The sequence below is a fragment of the Triticum aestivum genome, chromosome 5A (genome assembly GCF_018294505.1).
Source record: "Triticum aestivum cultivar Chinese Spring chromosome 5A, IWGSC CS RefSeq v2.1, whole genome shotgun sequence".
Taxonomy (NCBI): Eukaryota; Viridiplantae; Streptophyta; class Magnoliopsida; order Poales; family Poaceae; genus Triticum; species Triticum aestivum.
This window is the reverse complement of record NC_057806.1, coordinates 668,861,246-668,877,858: the sequence shown is the minus strand read 5'-3', so window position 1 is coordinate 668,877,858 and position 16,613 is coordinate 668,861,246. Positions and strand designations below refer to the sequence as shown.

General features: G+C 45.6%; 2 protein-coding genes across 2 annotated transcripts; both read left to right on the top strand.

Moving 5' to 3' along the window:
- The first annotated feature begins 11,928 nt into the window (after positions 1 to 11,928).
- Positions 11,929 to 13,274, top strand: LOC123105844 (glutathione S-transferase F11). Its single transcript, XM_044528003.1, has 2 exons — positions 11,929 to 12,259; positions 12,545 to 13,274. Exons 1-2 carry the CDS (start codon positions 12,058 to 12,060, stop codon positions 13,021 to 13,023), a joined length of 681 nt encoding a protein of 226 aa, XP_044383938.1. The 5' UTR covers positions 11,929 to 12,057; the 3' UTR covers positions 13,024 to 13,274.
- A 1,752-nt stretch (positions 13,275 to 15,026) lies between these two features.
- Positions 15,027 to 16,233, top strand: LOC123105845 (glutathione S-transferase F10). The gene is made up of 3 exons (XM_044528004.1): positions 15,027 to 15,253; positions 15,343 to 15,391; positions 15,482 to 16,233. Exons 1-3 carry the CDS (start codon positions 15,101 to 15,103, stop codon positions 15,949 to 15,951), a joined length of 672 nt encoding a protein of 223 aa, XP_044383939.1. The 5' UTR covers positions 15,027 to 15,100; the 3' UTR covers positions 15,952 to 16,233.
- The last annotated feature ends 380 nt before the right edge of the window (positions 16,234 to 16,613 follow it).

Sequence of the window (16,613 nt, the reverse complement as noted above, 5' to 3'; positions counted from 1 at the left end):
GCACTCCTGTTGAAAAGTGATCTTGACAAGATGAAAAGAACTTGAGCAGAGGACACAACACTCTGGTTAAATGGATAAGCAAAGGAAAGAAAATGATCTTGACAAAAACAAGAAGATGGGTTGAAGAGAGCAACATCACAATGCCTCCGGAAGAAATGAGAGGATGGAATGGAATGAACGGAGGAGTAAACAATATCTTCTACCCCAAATGAGCTTGAAAGCAGCTTTAGGAGAAGGGTCGAACGTAGTTGTTGGAAAACCAACAACAAAAAAGAGTAAGCTTGTTGTGGGCTTATGGAAAACACGTTGATATCTTGAGGTGAAATTCTGCCACTAACGAAAAATAATAGATTGGATTGAAATGAACAAGGAGATGAGAAGCTTATCTCACCGGAAGGATAAATGAAGGCCTTGGGTCATTTATAAGCACCATAAACGCAACAATCCTTAGGGAAAGCTTTAGGTGAAATATAACCCAAGATAACTTGAATGAAGAGATTGGTGGATTTAAAATACCTCATTCTTAACAACATGTGAATCATGAAACATGAACTCAAATTATCAAGAATGACATAATACCACCTCCAATGATATGGTAGAAAGAATTGCACTCCGGATTTCAAGATGAAGAATACTTGAGCTCCTTTGAAAAGAATCTCGATGAACCCTTCGAGAAGGAATTTAAATCCTTGAAGAACCACCATGTAGAGCCTCCATGAAGAACTCCAGTAATAAAAGGATGATAGAAAGAAAGAGAAGTTGAGAATATAAGGTGAAGCCTTAGAATGATTTAGATGGATCTTCGCAACGATATAATGTGGAAAACTTGGAACTCCGGGAAAAGAAAAGATGAAAACAATTGAAACCAAGAACTTGATGAGCCTCCGGAATAAGAAATTAATCACTTGGATGAAACAAGAATAAGAATTATATTATGTGTATCCTTCACCAATTTAAGTTGATTGACAAGAAATGGATTTGGCATACTACTTATCCTCGTAGAAAGATAAAGATATATATAGCGCAAACTTGAGAAAAGACTTCAACGAACCACCGGTAGGATTGGAAAGAACGAATGAATCGATATGATACCAAGAGAAAAGGAATTTTGAATGAACCACCGTAAGGATTGGAAATGAACGAAGTAAATGGATGAATCACCAGTAAAAATTAGAGAACGAATGAAGATACTTGAGGAAATTTGATACAAGAGAACGAAGAGAGAACGAGCTAATTAGAGATCACTTGAGCGATGCACCGGTAAGATTTGGATAACGAGAGCTGAAAGCTGGAATGAATAATATTTGAAAAGATGGCCTTCGGAGGAAAGAAATGGAAAACAACTCATGAAATGCTCTGGATGGGTGAAAAGAATTCTCACAATCAAAACAATTATGAGAGGATGTCATAAGGCTAGCACCATGAATCTTGAAGAGAATGGAGCAAGATTTAGAGGGAAAACTCTTCTTCGGTCTTCAAATGTTGATAATGATGATGAGAAGCACCACCAAGAATTGTTGAGGCACTCCGGAATGACGATTTTAAAGGTTGAGCCAAACGATGAAAAGAATTTGAAAGATCTTGTAGAAAGACATTTGACTGATGACAAATCATTCTTACGCCAACTTTGAAATGAATTTGAGAATAACTCCGGTAAAATTAGAAGAGTCAGGTAAGATCCTGGGAAAAGACCTGTGGGTTAGGGCCCACTCAAAAGAAACACCGCTGAACAATTACATGAAAAGGAGATAGCACCGGTTGAAATAAATGGCTAGAATGAGGTAACAACCTCGAAATAGGTTGAGCTGATCTTGAATTACAAGGCGAGTCTTCTGAAATATCTTCAGCACTCCGGAACAATTGAATAGCAAGCGGGGGAGATTAAGAGGTGCAACGATATAAAAAGCATTGAAACGAGGAAAAGATATGATCAGCAAAGCTTGAATTAGATCCACCAGAGAAGAAAATGAGTGAAGAGTGACGACCTTGAAGCTCCGTTAGAATCTTCATGAGAATCACCAGATTAGAATGTTGACGGAAAAGAATGGAGAGACTTCACATCAGTAAGTTGGATACTAGATTAAGAAATCTTAGTCCTCGAAGAAAAAGGGTGGGAGGGCGGGAAAAACAAAGACAACTTGGGACGGATGAAACAAACACCATTGGAAAGAATTGAGAATTGATCTCGCAAATGTAGGAATGATCGGATCCACTTGAATTGAAGCACACCGGTTGACAAGGATTGACATGATAAACTCGATGATCGAGAAAGATTGGTATTCACATAGAAATATAAGAACACCGCTATGGAATCAACATTTGACATTGAAGCAACTCGAATACCACAACTGAAAACAAAAACAAAGGATTGGCTTGCAAAATAAGCCGGAACAAACATATCATAGAGATTTCGTCCGAAGTTTTCGTGGTGGGGCCTACACGGGCTCGATCGTACAGCACCATCATGTACAAGGCAGTGCACATGACATACGAAGCGTCCCCGAGTCAGCATAGCCAAGGACTCTTTAAGACACAACGAGACCACTGTAAAACCAACCATGGATAGGCGGACCACTAGACGTTGAACCCCAATTTCATATCATACATCTGTCGGAAAGATATCCTAAGAGCTACTTGAAATCCTACTTATAAACTCCCGAAATTTTCTGGTTATGCAATCAGGTGTTGGGGATACAGGGGAAGCATAATATCTCACCCAAAACTAACAAATCCTACATCCAGCTGTATCCATCCTTCAACACATAACCAAGAAACCTTCGGAAATCGTTTACCTCAACCTTCGAAAAGTATCTGTTATACGAGTTATGGCAATACTCCCGAACTCCCGCCCCAGTACTGGGTGGCGTCGAGGTTATCTCACCAACAACTGCATAAAAGAGATTTTCGATGTCGGCGAAACTCAGGTATTCCAGAACTGCAACGATAAAATTGTGACGACAACACCTCGGAGCTCAACTCCCCGGGACACTACCATAACCCCTAAATGTCAGGAGGCACCAAGAACAACGTTCTCGTCACAAAACCATCGGAACGATTCCAAGATACCCGCGTGATCCTAAATTTTTTTAGTGAAATTTGAGAAGAGAAGAGTCAAAACTCTACGTCAGGATGCCTCACCAGAGCGACGAAGGGACTGAGGAGTAAAAAGAATCCTACTCTCCGATATATATAATCCTAAATGACTCAAAAAATTTTCTAGACTCAACAATGCCAGCGATTCGATCAAGCAGGGGGCTCCTAAAGTCGGGGAAGGCTCTGATTACCAACTTGTAATGCCCACGATGCGGCTATATCTCCCACGCGCCGGAGCACGACTTAGAGGCATAATCGCATTGTAGACATGTCGCAAGAGGGGTAATCTTTACACATCCCATGTACTGAATAAGGAAAGAGATACATAGTTGGCTTACAATTGCCACTTCACACAATACATGAATAAAGCATTACAACATCCAGATACAATCAAGGTCCGACTATGGAACCAAAATAAAAGAAGACTACCCCTCATGCAACAGATCCCCGATCGTCCCAACTGGGCTCCACTACTGATCAACTGGAAATGAAACAACACAACGAACAAGATCTTCATCGAGCTCCTCCTTGAGCTCGATTGCGTCACCTGCACGATTCAACGACACCTGCAAGCTGGTTTTGGAAGTATCTGTGAGTCACGGGGACTTAGAAATCTCACACCCTCGCGATCAAGACTATTTAAGCTTATAGGAAGGGTAAAAGGTAAGAGGTGAAGCTGCAGCAAGCACTAGCATATATGGTTGCTAACATACGCAAATGAGAGCAAGAAGAGAAGGCAAGGCACGGTCGAGAAACTATGATCAATAAGTGATCCTAGAACAACCTACGTCAAACATAACTCCAACACCGTGTTCACTTCCCGAACTCCGCCGGTAAGAGACCATCACGGTTACACACGCGGTTGATCCATTTTAATTAAGTTAAGTTCTAGGTTTTCTACAACCGGACATTAACAAATTCCCATCTACCCATAACCGCGGGCACGGCTTTCAAAAGTTCAAAAACCCTGCAGGAGTGTCCCAACTTAGCCCATCACAAGCTCTCACGGTCAACGAAGGATATTCCTTCTCCCAGGACGACCCGATCAGACTCGAAATCCCGGTTACAAGACATTTCGACAATGGTAAAACAAGACCAGCAAAGCCGCCCGGATGTGCCGACAAATCCCGATAGGAGCTGCACATATCTCGTTTTCAGGGCACACCGGATGAACACTACATACAACTAAAACCAACCCTCAAGTTTACCCGAGGTGGCGCTGCAAGTGGCTCTGTTTTGGACCAACACTCAGAGGAGCACTGGCCCGGGGGTTTAAAATAAAGATGACCCTTGAGTCTGCAGAACCCAAGGGAAAAAGGCTTAGGTGGCAAATGGTAAAACCAAGGTTGGGCCTTGCTGGAGGAGTTTTATTCAAAGCGAACTGTCAAGGGGTTCCCATTATAACCCAACCGTGTAACGAATGCAAAATCAAGGAACATAACACCGATATGACGGAAACTAGGGCGGCAAGAGTGGAAAAAAACACCAGGCATAAGGCCGAGCCTTCCACCCTTTACCAAGTATATAGAGGCATTAATTAAATAAGAGATATTGTGATATCCCAACCAATATCCATGTTCCAACATGGAACAAGCTCCATCTTCACCTGCAACTAGCAACGCTATAAGAGGGGCTGAGCAAAGCGGTAACATAGCCAAACAAAGGTTTTCTAGGACAAGGTGGGTTAGAGGCTCATGGCAATATGAGAGGCATGATAAGCAAATGGTAGGTATCGCAGCATTGGCATAGCAAAAGAGCGAGCAACTAGCAAGAAAAGATAGAAGTGATTTCGAGGGTATGGTCATCTTGCCTGAGATCCCGCAAGGAAGAAGAACGAGCCCACGAAGAAGACAAAGGGACGTATTCGAACGAATCCTCACAAACGCAACGTTATCGGAACCAACCCGAAGAAGTGACACCGAAAAGAAGCACACAACAAAGTAAACAACCAACACATAAACATGGCATGGTGCACAACCAAGTATGATGCATGTTCGGTTTAATGAAGCATGGCATGGCAAAGTGCACAAACAAAACTACAAATTAAGTGGAGCTCAATATGCAACAAGTTGCATATTGACGGAACACCACATTCAATTTATTTAGTTCGATCTCGTTTATGTACCCAACAATATTAAATGTTGGTTAACATGGCAAGAGGTGAAGCATAACAAAACTACATCATTTAAACAGTTTAAATGGGGCCGGATATAACAAACAACAAATCCGGTAAATCCCCATATGCATTAGCAATTTGGTGCAACAACAATTTTAAACATTCTTGATGTTGTTATCATAATGCGGATGACATGTGCAAAAGTTATGCAAGTTTTAAAGAAAATGTTGATAAGAGAATTATATGGAGCATTTGTCATCGTGGCGGAAAGAAAAGGGGTGCCACGACAACAATAACAAAAACGGTGCCACGGCAGCGTTTCGGTTCCGGTAACTCGATTGAGATACCGATGCAAAGGAGAAGTGTGCGGATGCGTGCAAAAGATGGTGGGGCGCTCCCGGATTCCGGGTGTCCCACGAGTTGGCGGCAAGGAAACGAGTGACAATTTGAGCACGGTGCAAACATGAGCATCTCAAACATCGCAAGCATTCATTCACGGACGTCGTCTCGAGGTTATACCTTCGAAGCGTGCAAGCGGGACAGTTCTCGTTCGGTGCAAAGTAGAGGAAGTAGACGTTCTCGCGACGGCGGTAGTGAAAGTAGTCGTTCTCGCACGCTCTAGGGTTGACGGTAGAGGTTCTCGCGATCTTGGCAACGGTAGTGGTACATGTTTATCGTTGCATGAGTTTCCATAGACGCTCATGTCATCGGTGTCGTGGTACTTGAGGTCTTCAGACTTTCCGGTCCCGTTCTTGTGACGGTAGTCGTTCACATTCATTTCAGAGAGGTACTTGATGACTCCAACGTCTTCGGGGCGACGGTAGTTGTACACGGTCCACGAGACGTCGATCGTTCGGGGTCCGACTTGCGGGTCCTGCCGACATGAGGCGTTTTTGTGTAGACGAACTTGGCGCATCTGAAGGGCCACACTTGTCGTCGTGGGAACTTGGTGAATCCGAGGTCTTCGAGGGTCATCGTGGTACTTGACGATATTCAGGACAATCTTGTGACTTGCCGGTCTCGACGAACCGTCGGGGTACTTCGTCTCGCGTTTTGGTGACGGTAGTGGAACTTGCGTCGGTCGTCGTGGTACTAGGGCCCTGATCTTGGCGTGATCCAAAAAGAAGACATGATGTTGGGGAAAGACCCGAAAGTGCTCCCGAATTCAAACGCAGGGCCGTGCGTAACGGTCGAGGAACTGCTGCTCGAAGTAGGGGGCTGGCGAGAAGGGACCTGCAGGTCATCGGGGCTTGGCGCGCCGGCGACAAAGGACGACGGGGAGGCGGAGGAGGAGCTCTGCTCCGAGGAGCTGGTTGCCGGTGGCGCGACGGACGGCAGGGTCGATCTGGAGCAGGGACTCGCTGGCAGGGCAGGAACGAGGTGAAGCGGGGCCGGTGATGATGTGCAGAAGGACGGCGAGGTTCGACGATGGTGCATGGGGTCGCGCTGGCATGGGGAGGCGCTGGACTTGGGTTCCGACGGGAGGGAGGAGGAGGCACAAGAAGTCGAGGCCAGGGCCTCGGGGCGGAGCAGCTCCGGGGCGGAGCTTTGAGCTCGGCCGGCAGCGTCCATGGAGAAGGGCGGAGCTGAGGCAGGGTGCGCGGGGCTCTCGGACTTGAGCGGCGGCGGAGGTTGGTGGTGCTTGCGGGGCAGCGGAGGTCGCGGGCTGGCAGCGAGGAAGAGATCGAGAGGAGAGGTGGCGCGGCGTACGGGAGAGATGGGATCGAGGGAAGGGAGAGAACGAGAGGCCAAGGGCAGTTGGCGGCGCTGCGGGAGGGAACGAGAGGGAGAGATTGGATTGGGTAGGGTTAGGAGGGAGTGGGCCAGGGAGGCCGGGCCGGCGTGGGAGGTTAGGCGGCCTAGGTGTAGATGGCCTAGGGAGAGGCAGGTGCGCGGCTGGCCTAGGGATGGGCCTTAGAGGCCGGCCTGCTGGGCTCTCTCCTCTCTCTTCTCTTTCTCTAAATTCTCTTTTTCCATTTAAAAACAAAACATAAAAAGAGAAAGAAAAGAAAGAGAAGTTAGGGATGGAATCTGGGCATGGGGATAATTTTCACGGACTCGCAAAAATGCGCATGTTCCAAGAAAAATGGAGTGGGCATTTTTGAAAGTTTTAAATTCAAACTCATTTGATTTAAAATCAAATGGTTTGAATAGGAAGTGAGGGTTAGGAAGGTCCAAAAATGTTCGGATTTTTGGTGGAGCTCCGGAAAATGGAGAAAGGATAAAAAGCAAAGTTTGGGGACCAAACTTGAAGCGAGAAAAGGCGTGTGATTATTTGCAAGTGTGTTCATGGGTGATTCCAAAAATGGAATATTTAATATAGCTCTCTAATAACGGGAGGATATGTTATAAAGCGAATCACCATGTGAATTCCCTCGGTTTAAATGGACCGAAGATCCATGCGATTTATTTAGTGAGTTTTAAAATGGGTTGCATGATGACATGATGCAATGCACATGATGCAAAGATGAAATGCAACGGACCAAACAAATCACACGACGAAACCCGGAAATCATGGAAGGCACCTGAAGCTCCGGTCTTGGGGCATTATAGACGTCGCCACGAGCACGAAGTCGCCCCCTGCGGCCCCGGCCAGCTCCTTCGTCCAACACCTCCCCGATGACGCCGCCATGCTCGTTGAACGTCGCTAGGTCAGCCACCTGGTCCAGGGGAGGCGCGTGTTTCTTCGTCGGCCAGCTTCTTCATTATCGCTCGCAAGCTGTTCAACAGTTTGCCTCAAGGTACAAATGGATTCCGCTGATGAGTTCTTTTTCCATAATTTTCTGTGCGACTCCGATCATTCCTCATCCAACGATGAGAAGATGCTGGCTGCTGTGCTGGTCCATGACCACCTTAATAGGCAGCGACCGTTGTTCCGGAGCTCGATCCCGAGGCACATTCCGGCATTAAATCGCAACCGAGAGAGTGGCCATTTGCTTCTTTGGAAGTATTACTTTGACACAATAAACTCGTTTTTCAAACATCAAAAATTCTGGCGGCGTTTCCGTATGGCTAGACATGTTTTTGACCGCATTAGAGAGGGGGGGGGGGGTCGGATGCGATAATTATTTCGAGTGCAAAGAGGATGCCCTTGGAAAGATTGGCTTCTCATCTTATCAGAAATGCACTGCAACTATCCGGATGCTTTCATACGGAGTGCCCAGTGCTCTCATTGATGAGTACGTCCGTATGAGTGAGTTTACGTGCCTAGAGTCCATGTACAAGTTCTGCAAGGCTGTGATTGTTGTGTTTGGCCCTGAGTACTTGAGAGAGACGACTGCTGAAGATACAACCCCCTTGTTGGCGATGAATGCCAGCAGGGGCTTCCTAGGGATGCTTGGCATCATAGATTGCATGCACTAGGAGTGGAAGAACTGCCCTTCTGCTTGGTAAGGGCAGTATAGGGGCCATGTTAGGGCTTGCACAATTATACATGAGGCAGTGGCCTCACAAGATCTCTGAATCTGACACTCTTTCTTTGGCATGGACGGACCGGCCAATGATATCAACATGCTTCAACGCTCGCCAGTGTTTGCAAGGCTTGTCGAAGGCAACTGCCCGCCGGTGAATGTTAACATCAACGACCACAACTACAACAAAGGTTACTACCTAGGTGACGGTATCTATCCTCAGTGGACCACTGGTGTGAAGACAATCCCCAACCCTGTTGGAGAGAAGAGGAAAAGATTTGTCTAAGAGCAAGAGAGTGCTAGGAACGATGTCGAGCGTGCCTTTGGTGTTCTGCAGTCTCGATGGGGCATCGTTCGGTATCCTGCTAGAACTTGGAGCACCAAGAAATTGTGGGAGGCAACGACTGCTTGTGTGATCATGCACAATATGATCGTAGAGGATGAGCGTCCGAAACGTATATACGATCAAGGGTTTCAATTTCAGGGTGACAGTGTTGTTCCTGAGCATGAAGGAGGAGCGGCAACATTTGCATAGTTCACCCAATTTCATCATCAAATGCGTGATTGGGAAACTCACATTTAATTGCAAAATAATTTGGTTGAGTATATGTGGGCTCATGTTGGCAAGCAATAGAAGTATCTTTTTTAAAATTTATTTGAGACAATTTAATTTTTATTCGGCTTGTAAACTATGCTAAGTTTATTTGGTTGTGAAACTATGCTATTTTTGTTTGCTTGTGAAACTATACAAAATGTGTGTATATTTGTTAAAAAACGACTGCCGGCCGTCCATGTTCGCAAATATAGGTCACCGCGTTGAGCGCACTACCAATCTAAATCATAAACAGAGCGGGCGGCCGATCAAAGCGTACAAAAAACAAACAAAATCACCATCTATTTGGGTCGACGTGTTGGAGTTGCTCTTATGAGTTGAGGGCATAAGAGCATCCTTAACACTAGTGTAGTGTCAAAAACGCTTTTATATCATGAAACCGAGGAAGTAGTTGGTTAGGTGCATCCAGAAAGTACTCCCTTTAACCGGGTTTATAAGGTTCATTTGGTTTGTCGCATCGATAAAAATATCAGCATCTACATCCGCATATAAATAGAATATTAAAATATACCTCATGTTAGATATAATGATAATCAATATTTTCCTTAATAAACTTGGCCTAAAAACGTTCAATTTAAGACAAAATCAAATGAGCCATGTAAACATGATAAAGGTGGGAACAAATTTTGCGGAAGCCTCAACAATTTATTTTGATGATTGCTATCATATGCAATGGCCGAGTCAGGAATTGAAAATCAAGGGGGCCAAATGACTCAATCTTTTGATAACACGGGGCCACACATATACTAATACATGCATTTTCCCTAAATTCTGCAATGTTCATCTTCTAACTAGCAGCAAATCAGTGATGGGGGGAGGGGGGCATAGGGCCCCTGCTGGCCCCCGTCTCCGCCACTGATCATATGTCATGTGAATTCTTATACTTTATTATAAGCCATCGGGTTGTAGCTGATAGGACATTGATGAGTCGAGGAAGGTGGAAGGAATGCAGCTAACGGGTCGCCGGTGTCGGAAACACACCGGTAGAAGACACCGACAGAACCATGGACACTGGAAAATGCAGGTCCAGGGGTCCGTTCGAAGGCAGCAATGGCTGGGAAACAACCACTTGGCCTTAACACCACCACACTACAAACGTCACCACAGCTCGGACACATCTGCGTCGAGGCTGGCCCGCAAGCCTCGGCTAGCATGGCGCCATTGTGGCCGCAACGGCTGCCCCTGCACCCCGACTAGCATCAACGTATGCAAAATAGAGGAGCTGGGTTGCACCTTCGGGGGGACTGTAGGGGAGCAATGGTAGGGTTGAGCACACCACGTCGCAAAACGTGCCAAATGGTAGGGTGGAGCAGCCCCCCTCCTTCCTCTGGATGCACTTCCGACATGGGTTGGGAGGTTCCCTCCGGCTGCTGCTCCACCCTGTCGTCTGGCACATGTTGCGACGTGGTGTGGCCTTCAACACTATTGCTGATCCCCTACAGTCACCCTAGATGGCGCTAGGGGAGGATGGATCTGCCCCGCCACCACCATCCCCAGGCTCAGCAAGGCTTCGCTGGCAAGCCTCTGGTGGAGGTGATACGAGCGGAGGGTCAAGGAAGTGCCCGCTGGTGGCGGTGGCTAGGGTATCTCCAGTGTCGCCTTGGGGGTGCCGCCACCACCATCCCCAGGCTCAGCAAGGCTTCGCTGGCAAGCCTCTGGTGGCGGTGATACGGGCAGAGGGTCAAGGAAGGGCTCGCTGGTGGCAGTGGCTAGGGTATCTCCAGTGTCGCCTTGGGGGTGCCGCCACCACCATCCCCAGGCTCAGCAAGGCTTCGCTGGCAAGCCTCTGGTGGCGGTGATACGGGCGGAGGGTCAAGGAAGGGCCCGCTGGTGGTGGTGGCTAGGGTATCTCCAGTGTCGCCTTGGGGGTGACGTAGGGGACGGGACGATGGGCATCTCTTGCTGGTCGGTTAGTTTGAATCCTAGTTTTTTCATAACCACACCTCTTTTGTGGTCTCTGCCTTGGTTATAGAGATTTCGGAGGCATACCTAACAAAAGTAATAATGTGAAAGCATATTAGCTCAGATATGTTCTCCTTTTGCAGATGCATACCTAAAATGTTAATATTTCCAAAAGGAAAATATACAATTTAATTCCATATTGTAGCTGTACGTATACATATGAAGTTTCTTTCAGGGCTATATAAAACTTGAGAAATGTTTTATTAAGGATCCTCTTAGCCGGCAAACATTCGCTAGAAGGAGATGGCATTTCGAATGATTTCACTGCCAGTGTTAGTTGTAAGGATGATGACAACCTCTACATGACCGTCTCTTGAGAAAAAAAGGTACAATTGGTTTAAAACTGCCGCCATTTGATCTCGTGAAACAACTAAAACTGCCAGAAAAAAAGCGTTTGTTTGCCTTCCCGCTCTCAGCCGACATCCGCTAGGTAACATTACAGTTTTTTAATTACTCGGTATCTTCTTTTCTGCAGAGAGGACTGATTTATTGCAGGTTATGATGATTTGTTTTGAGAATAAATTTTGGCCATGACAAATTTGCCGTAGCTCAAGTTTCTGAAGCTTGAAAAACATAGCCAAAAAATGGGTGCTTGGTATCTAACCTTTTTTTCCAACAAAAATAACAGATTTATTTGCTGATAATGGATTTTGTTCATGGCGAATTGCCGCAGAGAAGGTTGCCCCACCTGTCAGAACTCAGGACAGAAATGCAAAACATACGGGGGCGGGGGCTGACTGGGCAGCGCATTCCTTCCCAGTCTCGCACTCGCTCTGCAGTAGCACCTGCCTCTGTCTCACACTCGCTATCTCCTACCCACCTATCCCCCGTCCGTCCGTCCGTCTAGGTCTGGAGAAGCGGCGATGGCGGCGCCCGTGACGGTCTACGGGCCGGCGATCTCGCCGGCGGTGGCCCGCGTGGCGGCGTGCCTGCTGGAGAAGGACGTGGCCTTCCAGCTCGAGGCGGTGGACATGTCCAAGGGCGAGCACAAGTCCCCCTCCTTCCTCAAGCTCCAGCCCTTCGGCCAGGTCCCCGCCTTCAAAGACCACCTCACCACCGTCTTCGGTCGGTACCAACTTCTCCTGCTACTTCTGCATCTAGTATCTTCACATCTTCTTTTGCTTCCCTATCAATTGCAAGTGCCATTCGTTGACAAAGATGTACAGTTTACTTAGATCTGCATACATTTTATCAGTAATTATCCAGTTTCTGAATTGAGGGTAAATTCCAGTGCTGACATGTTCATATGTATGGATGATTGGTTGACTTTCCCCTGAATGTGAAAGAAAAGAAAGATATCTGTAAAATGGTCGTTTGTGTTCACAAGTTGTATGGTTCATCTTTTGGCAGAGTCAAGGGCTATTTGCCGTTACATCTGTGACCAGTACTCGGACCGTGGCAACCGGACTCTCCTAGGCCGGAAGGAAGACGGCGCGGTAGGCCGCGCCGCCATCGAGCAATGGGTAGAATCTGAAGGCCAGGCATTTAACCCTCCGAGCTTGGCCATCGCATTCCAGCTCACCTTCGCGCCGCTCATGGGTATGGCCACCGACATGGCCGTGGTCGAGCAGAATGAGGCGAAGCTCGCCAAGGTGCTTGATGTATACGAGCGGCGGCTGGCGGAGAGCCAGTATTTCGCCGGCGACGAGTTCACCCTTGCCGACCTTGTGCACATGCCCAACACTGATCTTCTCGTGAGCAAGACCGGCAAGGCGGGTCTGATCACCGAGAGAAAGAACCTGTCCAGATGGTGGGACGAGGTCTCGGCTCGTCCGTCGTGGAAGAAGGTTGTCGAGTTGCAGAGTGTACCACGACCCTCTAAAGCTTGAGGCCCCCTTCATCTTTTAGTCGAGCAGCTTCTGGTGGTAATTAGTCACATTCTGTTATGTGTTGCCATTGCTGTTAAAGTGTGAATTGTGAAAGACTCGGGCCGCTTTGTACTACTCCTTCTATCTATCTCTGCTATTATTAAGTTTGTGCTTGGTTGGATTACTACCCTGTTACTTTCTTAATGCAGTTGCTGTAAGAACTTGATCGCATTGCATAATCCACATAAATCTATTTATGAGATGTTGGTTCACTACCCTGTTACTTTCAGTGGGTCACTGACAATCTCTTTCCCTACTGAATTTTACTCCCTCCATTCCAAATTATTTGAAGTTCTAGCTTTGTCCCAAGTCAAACTTAAATAAGTTTGACCAACTCTATAGAAAAATGTGCTAAATATCTACAACATCAAGCTGTTGATCCACGCCTTAAGCTAGGTGATATATATGTACGGTAATGCAAGATGGCACATCTTGATTCAATTATTGATCCATATATTGTCTTACTAGCAGTGTTGGGATTGGGGTGTATGATTCGAAGATAAATAACAAGTGCGAGTTGTCATTTGTAGTATTTGGCCTTCTCAAATATACTTGGATAAATCCATTCTGGACTACAAGAAAAGTTGAGAAACAAATAGAGTCCTGGCAAATATGAGGCGGCTCAAATGTTCAAACAATTCCGCGGTGTGCTAATGCAAGCTAAATAATACTTATTTCAGTTGCTGAGAATGAGATGCTGATTATCACTTGGGTGAATGCATATTGGCAGCTTCTTATTTTGCCTCTTCACACCATTATCAGTAATATAATATGTAAAATTTGAGCATGAATTCATCTTGTCATTTTACAGGCACTACTACTAATAAATCAGTTATGTTCTACCAAATGAAACATACTGGGATTGAAAGCTAAGCACATTCAAAGATTCCTCCATCAGATGAACGGTTCAATTATACCCGACTCCATATGGGGGATGTTGCTTTTGTCGAGAAATATATTCTTGCACTCTGACAGAAGTCATCAGATCTTCGTTACTGCTGGTACTTGATGCCAACCTTCTTACTTATCCAAGCCTGATAGTATTGCTGGCTGAAGTGCAAGCTAAATGCTCAGGATGACATGCTGATTATCACTTGGGTTAATGCATTTTGGCAGTTTCTTATTTTGCCTCTTCATAGTAATCTAGTAATATGTAAAACTTAAGCAACTGAATTCAGCTTGTCAATTTACAGGCACTACTCCTGATAAATGAGTTCTGTTCTTCTACCAAATAGAACATACTGGGATCGAAATCTATGTGTGTGCATGGATTTCAATCCCAGTATGTTTTTTCTTCCATCAGACCAACGGTTGAATTATATACCTGACCCCATACGGGAGACATTACTTTATGTCGAAAATTTTATTCTTGTACCCTAGCAGAAGCCATCAAATCTTCATCACAGCTGGTACTTGATGCCAATCTTCTTACTTATCCTAGCCAAATTCTATCTATCAATTGTCCCAAACCATCCATGCCAACATCATGAGCTCCTCATATGCTAAAAATTTTCTCAGTCAAGTTATGAAAGACTGGATTATAAACATATACCTGACTAGTGACTCCATACGGTGGACGTTGCTTTTATCGAAAAAATTATTCTTGCACTCTGACAGAAATCATCAGTCTTCGTTAGTGTTGGTACTTCGATGCCAATCTTCTTACTTATCCAAGCCAAATTCTCTCTGCCAATTGTCCCAAACCATCCATGCAACATCAGAGCTCCTCATATACTGTTTTGAGCTTTCTCAGTCAATAATCAAAGACTGGATTGTAAATAAATAATGCTATATATTTTGCTGGGCTTGTTTGCTACAACAGACATTATGATTGCTGCAAGCAAGAATCCAGAACCACACTTTCTCTTTACACTTTCCCTTTCCAATTGTAAAATATTGTGCTAGGTAGCAAGGGCAAGGCAAGTATGGAATTCCACCTTTTCTTTTCTTCAAATACCTTGCATTGAAACCTGCTGTCACCATTCCTCATTGCCATTGCATAGCCTGACAAAGAGATCAATCAAGCCAAAGAGAAAGGATGGCTTCAGGCTTGCAGGTGTTTGGCCAGCCAGCATCCACCGATGTTGCCAGGGTTCTGACATGCCTCTTTGAGAAGAATTTGGAGTTTGATCTCGTCCGCATCGACACATTCAAGAGACAGCACAAGCTTCCTGAGTTTGTCAGGCTGCGGGTAGGATGCTTCGATCACTTCTTATTCAGTTTCAAAAAATCTTGAATTAGGTAAAGCATGTACTAATTTTTCCATTCATCTTTTTGCAGGATCCAAGTGGACAAGTGACATTCAAGCATGGTGACAAGACTCTTGTCGGTAAGGAGAACATTAACACAGTTCATCACATTACATTTCTGGATTCAGTTTCTTTCAAGGACTGAAATGCAACGTGAACCTTCTGTGCAGATCCAAGGGCTATTTGCCGGTACCTCTGTACCCAGTTCCCAAACCAGGGAAACAGGAACCTCTATGGAACAGGTTCTCTGGAGCGGGCATCAATAGAACAGTGGCTGCAAGCAGAGGCTCAGAGCTTCAACCCTCCCAGCTCGGCCCTCGTGTTTCAGCTGGCATTTGCTCCTCTTCTGGAAATTCCTCAGGACCACATGGCCATTGCAGAGAATGAGAGGAAGCTTCAGCAAGTCCTCAACGTTTACGACGAAATACTCTCCAAGAATGAGTACCTGGCTGGCGATGAGTTCACCCTGGCCGACCTCTCCCACCTTCCGGACTCGCAGTACATCGTGAGTTCAGAGAGAGGGAGGAAGCTCTTCACCTCCAGGAGGAATGTGGCGAGGTGGTTCGACAAAATCTCGAGGCGCAAGGCCTGGGAGCAGGTTGTCAAGATGCAGATGGAGCATCCTGGGGCCTTTGAGTAACGCCTTGGTGGTTGCAAGCAAGTATTTTGAGTTCATCTTGAAGAGCTCTCTCTGTTTATCGATCGTACTGTCATGTGTTCTTTCATCATTGTTGCTACTTGTGTTGTCGTCATTTACTGAATCCTCACCGACGTTGTCTTGTGAACCAGAATAATATGAGGCCTGTTTGTGATGTGTTATGTACATTGCGCCGTTTAAAATGCTTTTGCCCTGGTGTGTACTCTACTGTCTTTTTTTCACATGTACCATTTTATTAACAGAAAGAAACTTGATTTTTTTTCAGGTGTATATTTCACTAATTTCATTTCCAGTTAGTTCTTGTTTGCAAATGTTGTTGTATTTACATGTTCTATGAGCTTGCATTCTGGTTGCATATTTCGTGCGTAACGGCTGATATTGTGAAACATAATACACGAGGGGATCTCATCAATTTGAGCCGCATTTGCTCGAAAGTCAAGATGCCTAGTCAAAAGCCCAACTTAATATTTCTTGACTTTCGACCAACATACCTATTTGATTGTTTTCTCTCAGAAGCTTGGGAACGCTAAAACTTCCCACATTTTTTTTTGAACCAAAAACCGTAGAACAATCGTTCTACGGTAAATTTCATTCAAAAGAAAGCAAAGTTATGTACAACAAAGAAAATAAAATACAGACTCCAC

Bases quoted from the DNA above. Each gene is read 5' to 3' on its own strand.
- LOC123105845 (XM_044528004.1), top strand. From the start codon at position 15,101: ATGGCTTCAGGCTTGCAGGTGTTTGGCCAGCCAGCATCCACCGATGTT. The intron at 15,254-15,342 runs GTAGGATGCTTC...ATCTTTTTGCAG, and splicing joins CTGAGTTTGTCAGGCTGCGG to GATCCAAGTGGACAAGTGAC. The intron at 15,392-15,481 runs GTAAGGAGAACA...CCTTCTGTGCAG, and splicing joins TGGTGACAAGACTCTTGTCG to ATCCAAGGGCTATTTGCCGG.
- LOC123105844 (XM_044528003.1), top strand. From the start codon at position 12,058: ATGGCGGCGCCCGTGACGGTCTACGGGCCGGCGATCTCGCCGGCGGTG. The intron at 12,260-12,544 runs GTCGGTACCAAC...ATCTTTTGGCAG, and splicing joins CCACCTCACCACCGTCTTCG to AGTCAAGGGCTATTTGCCGT.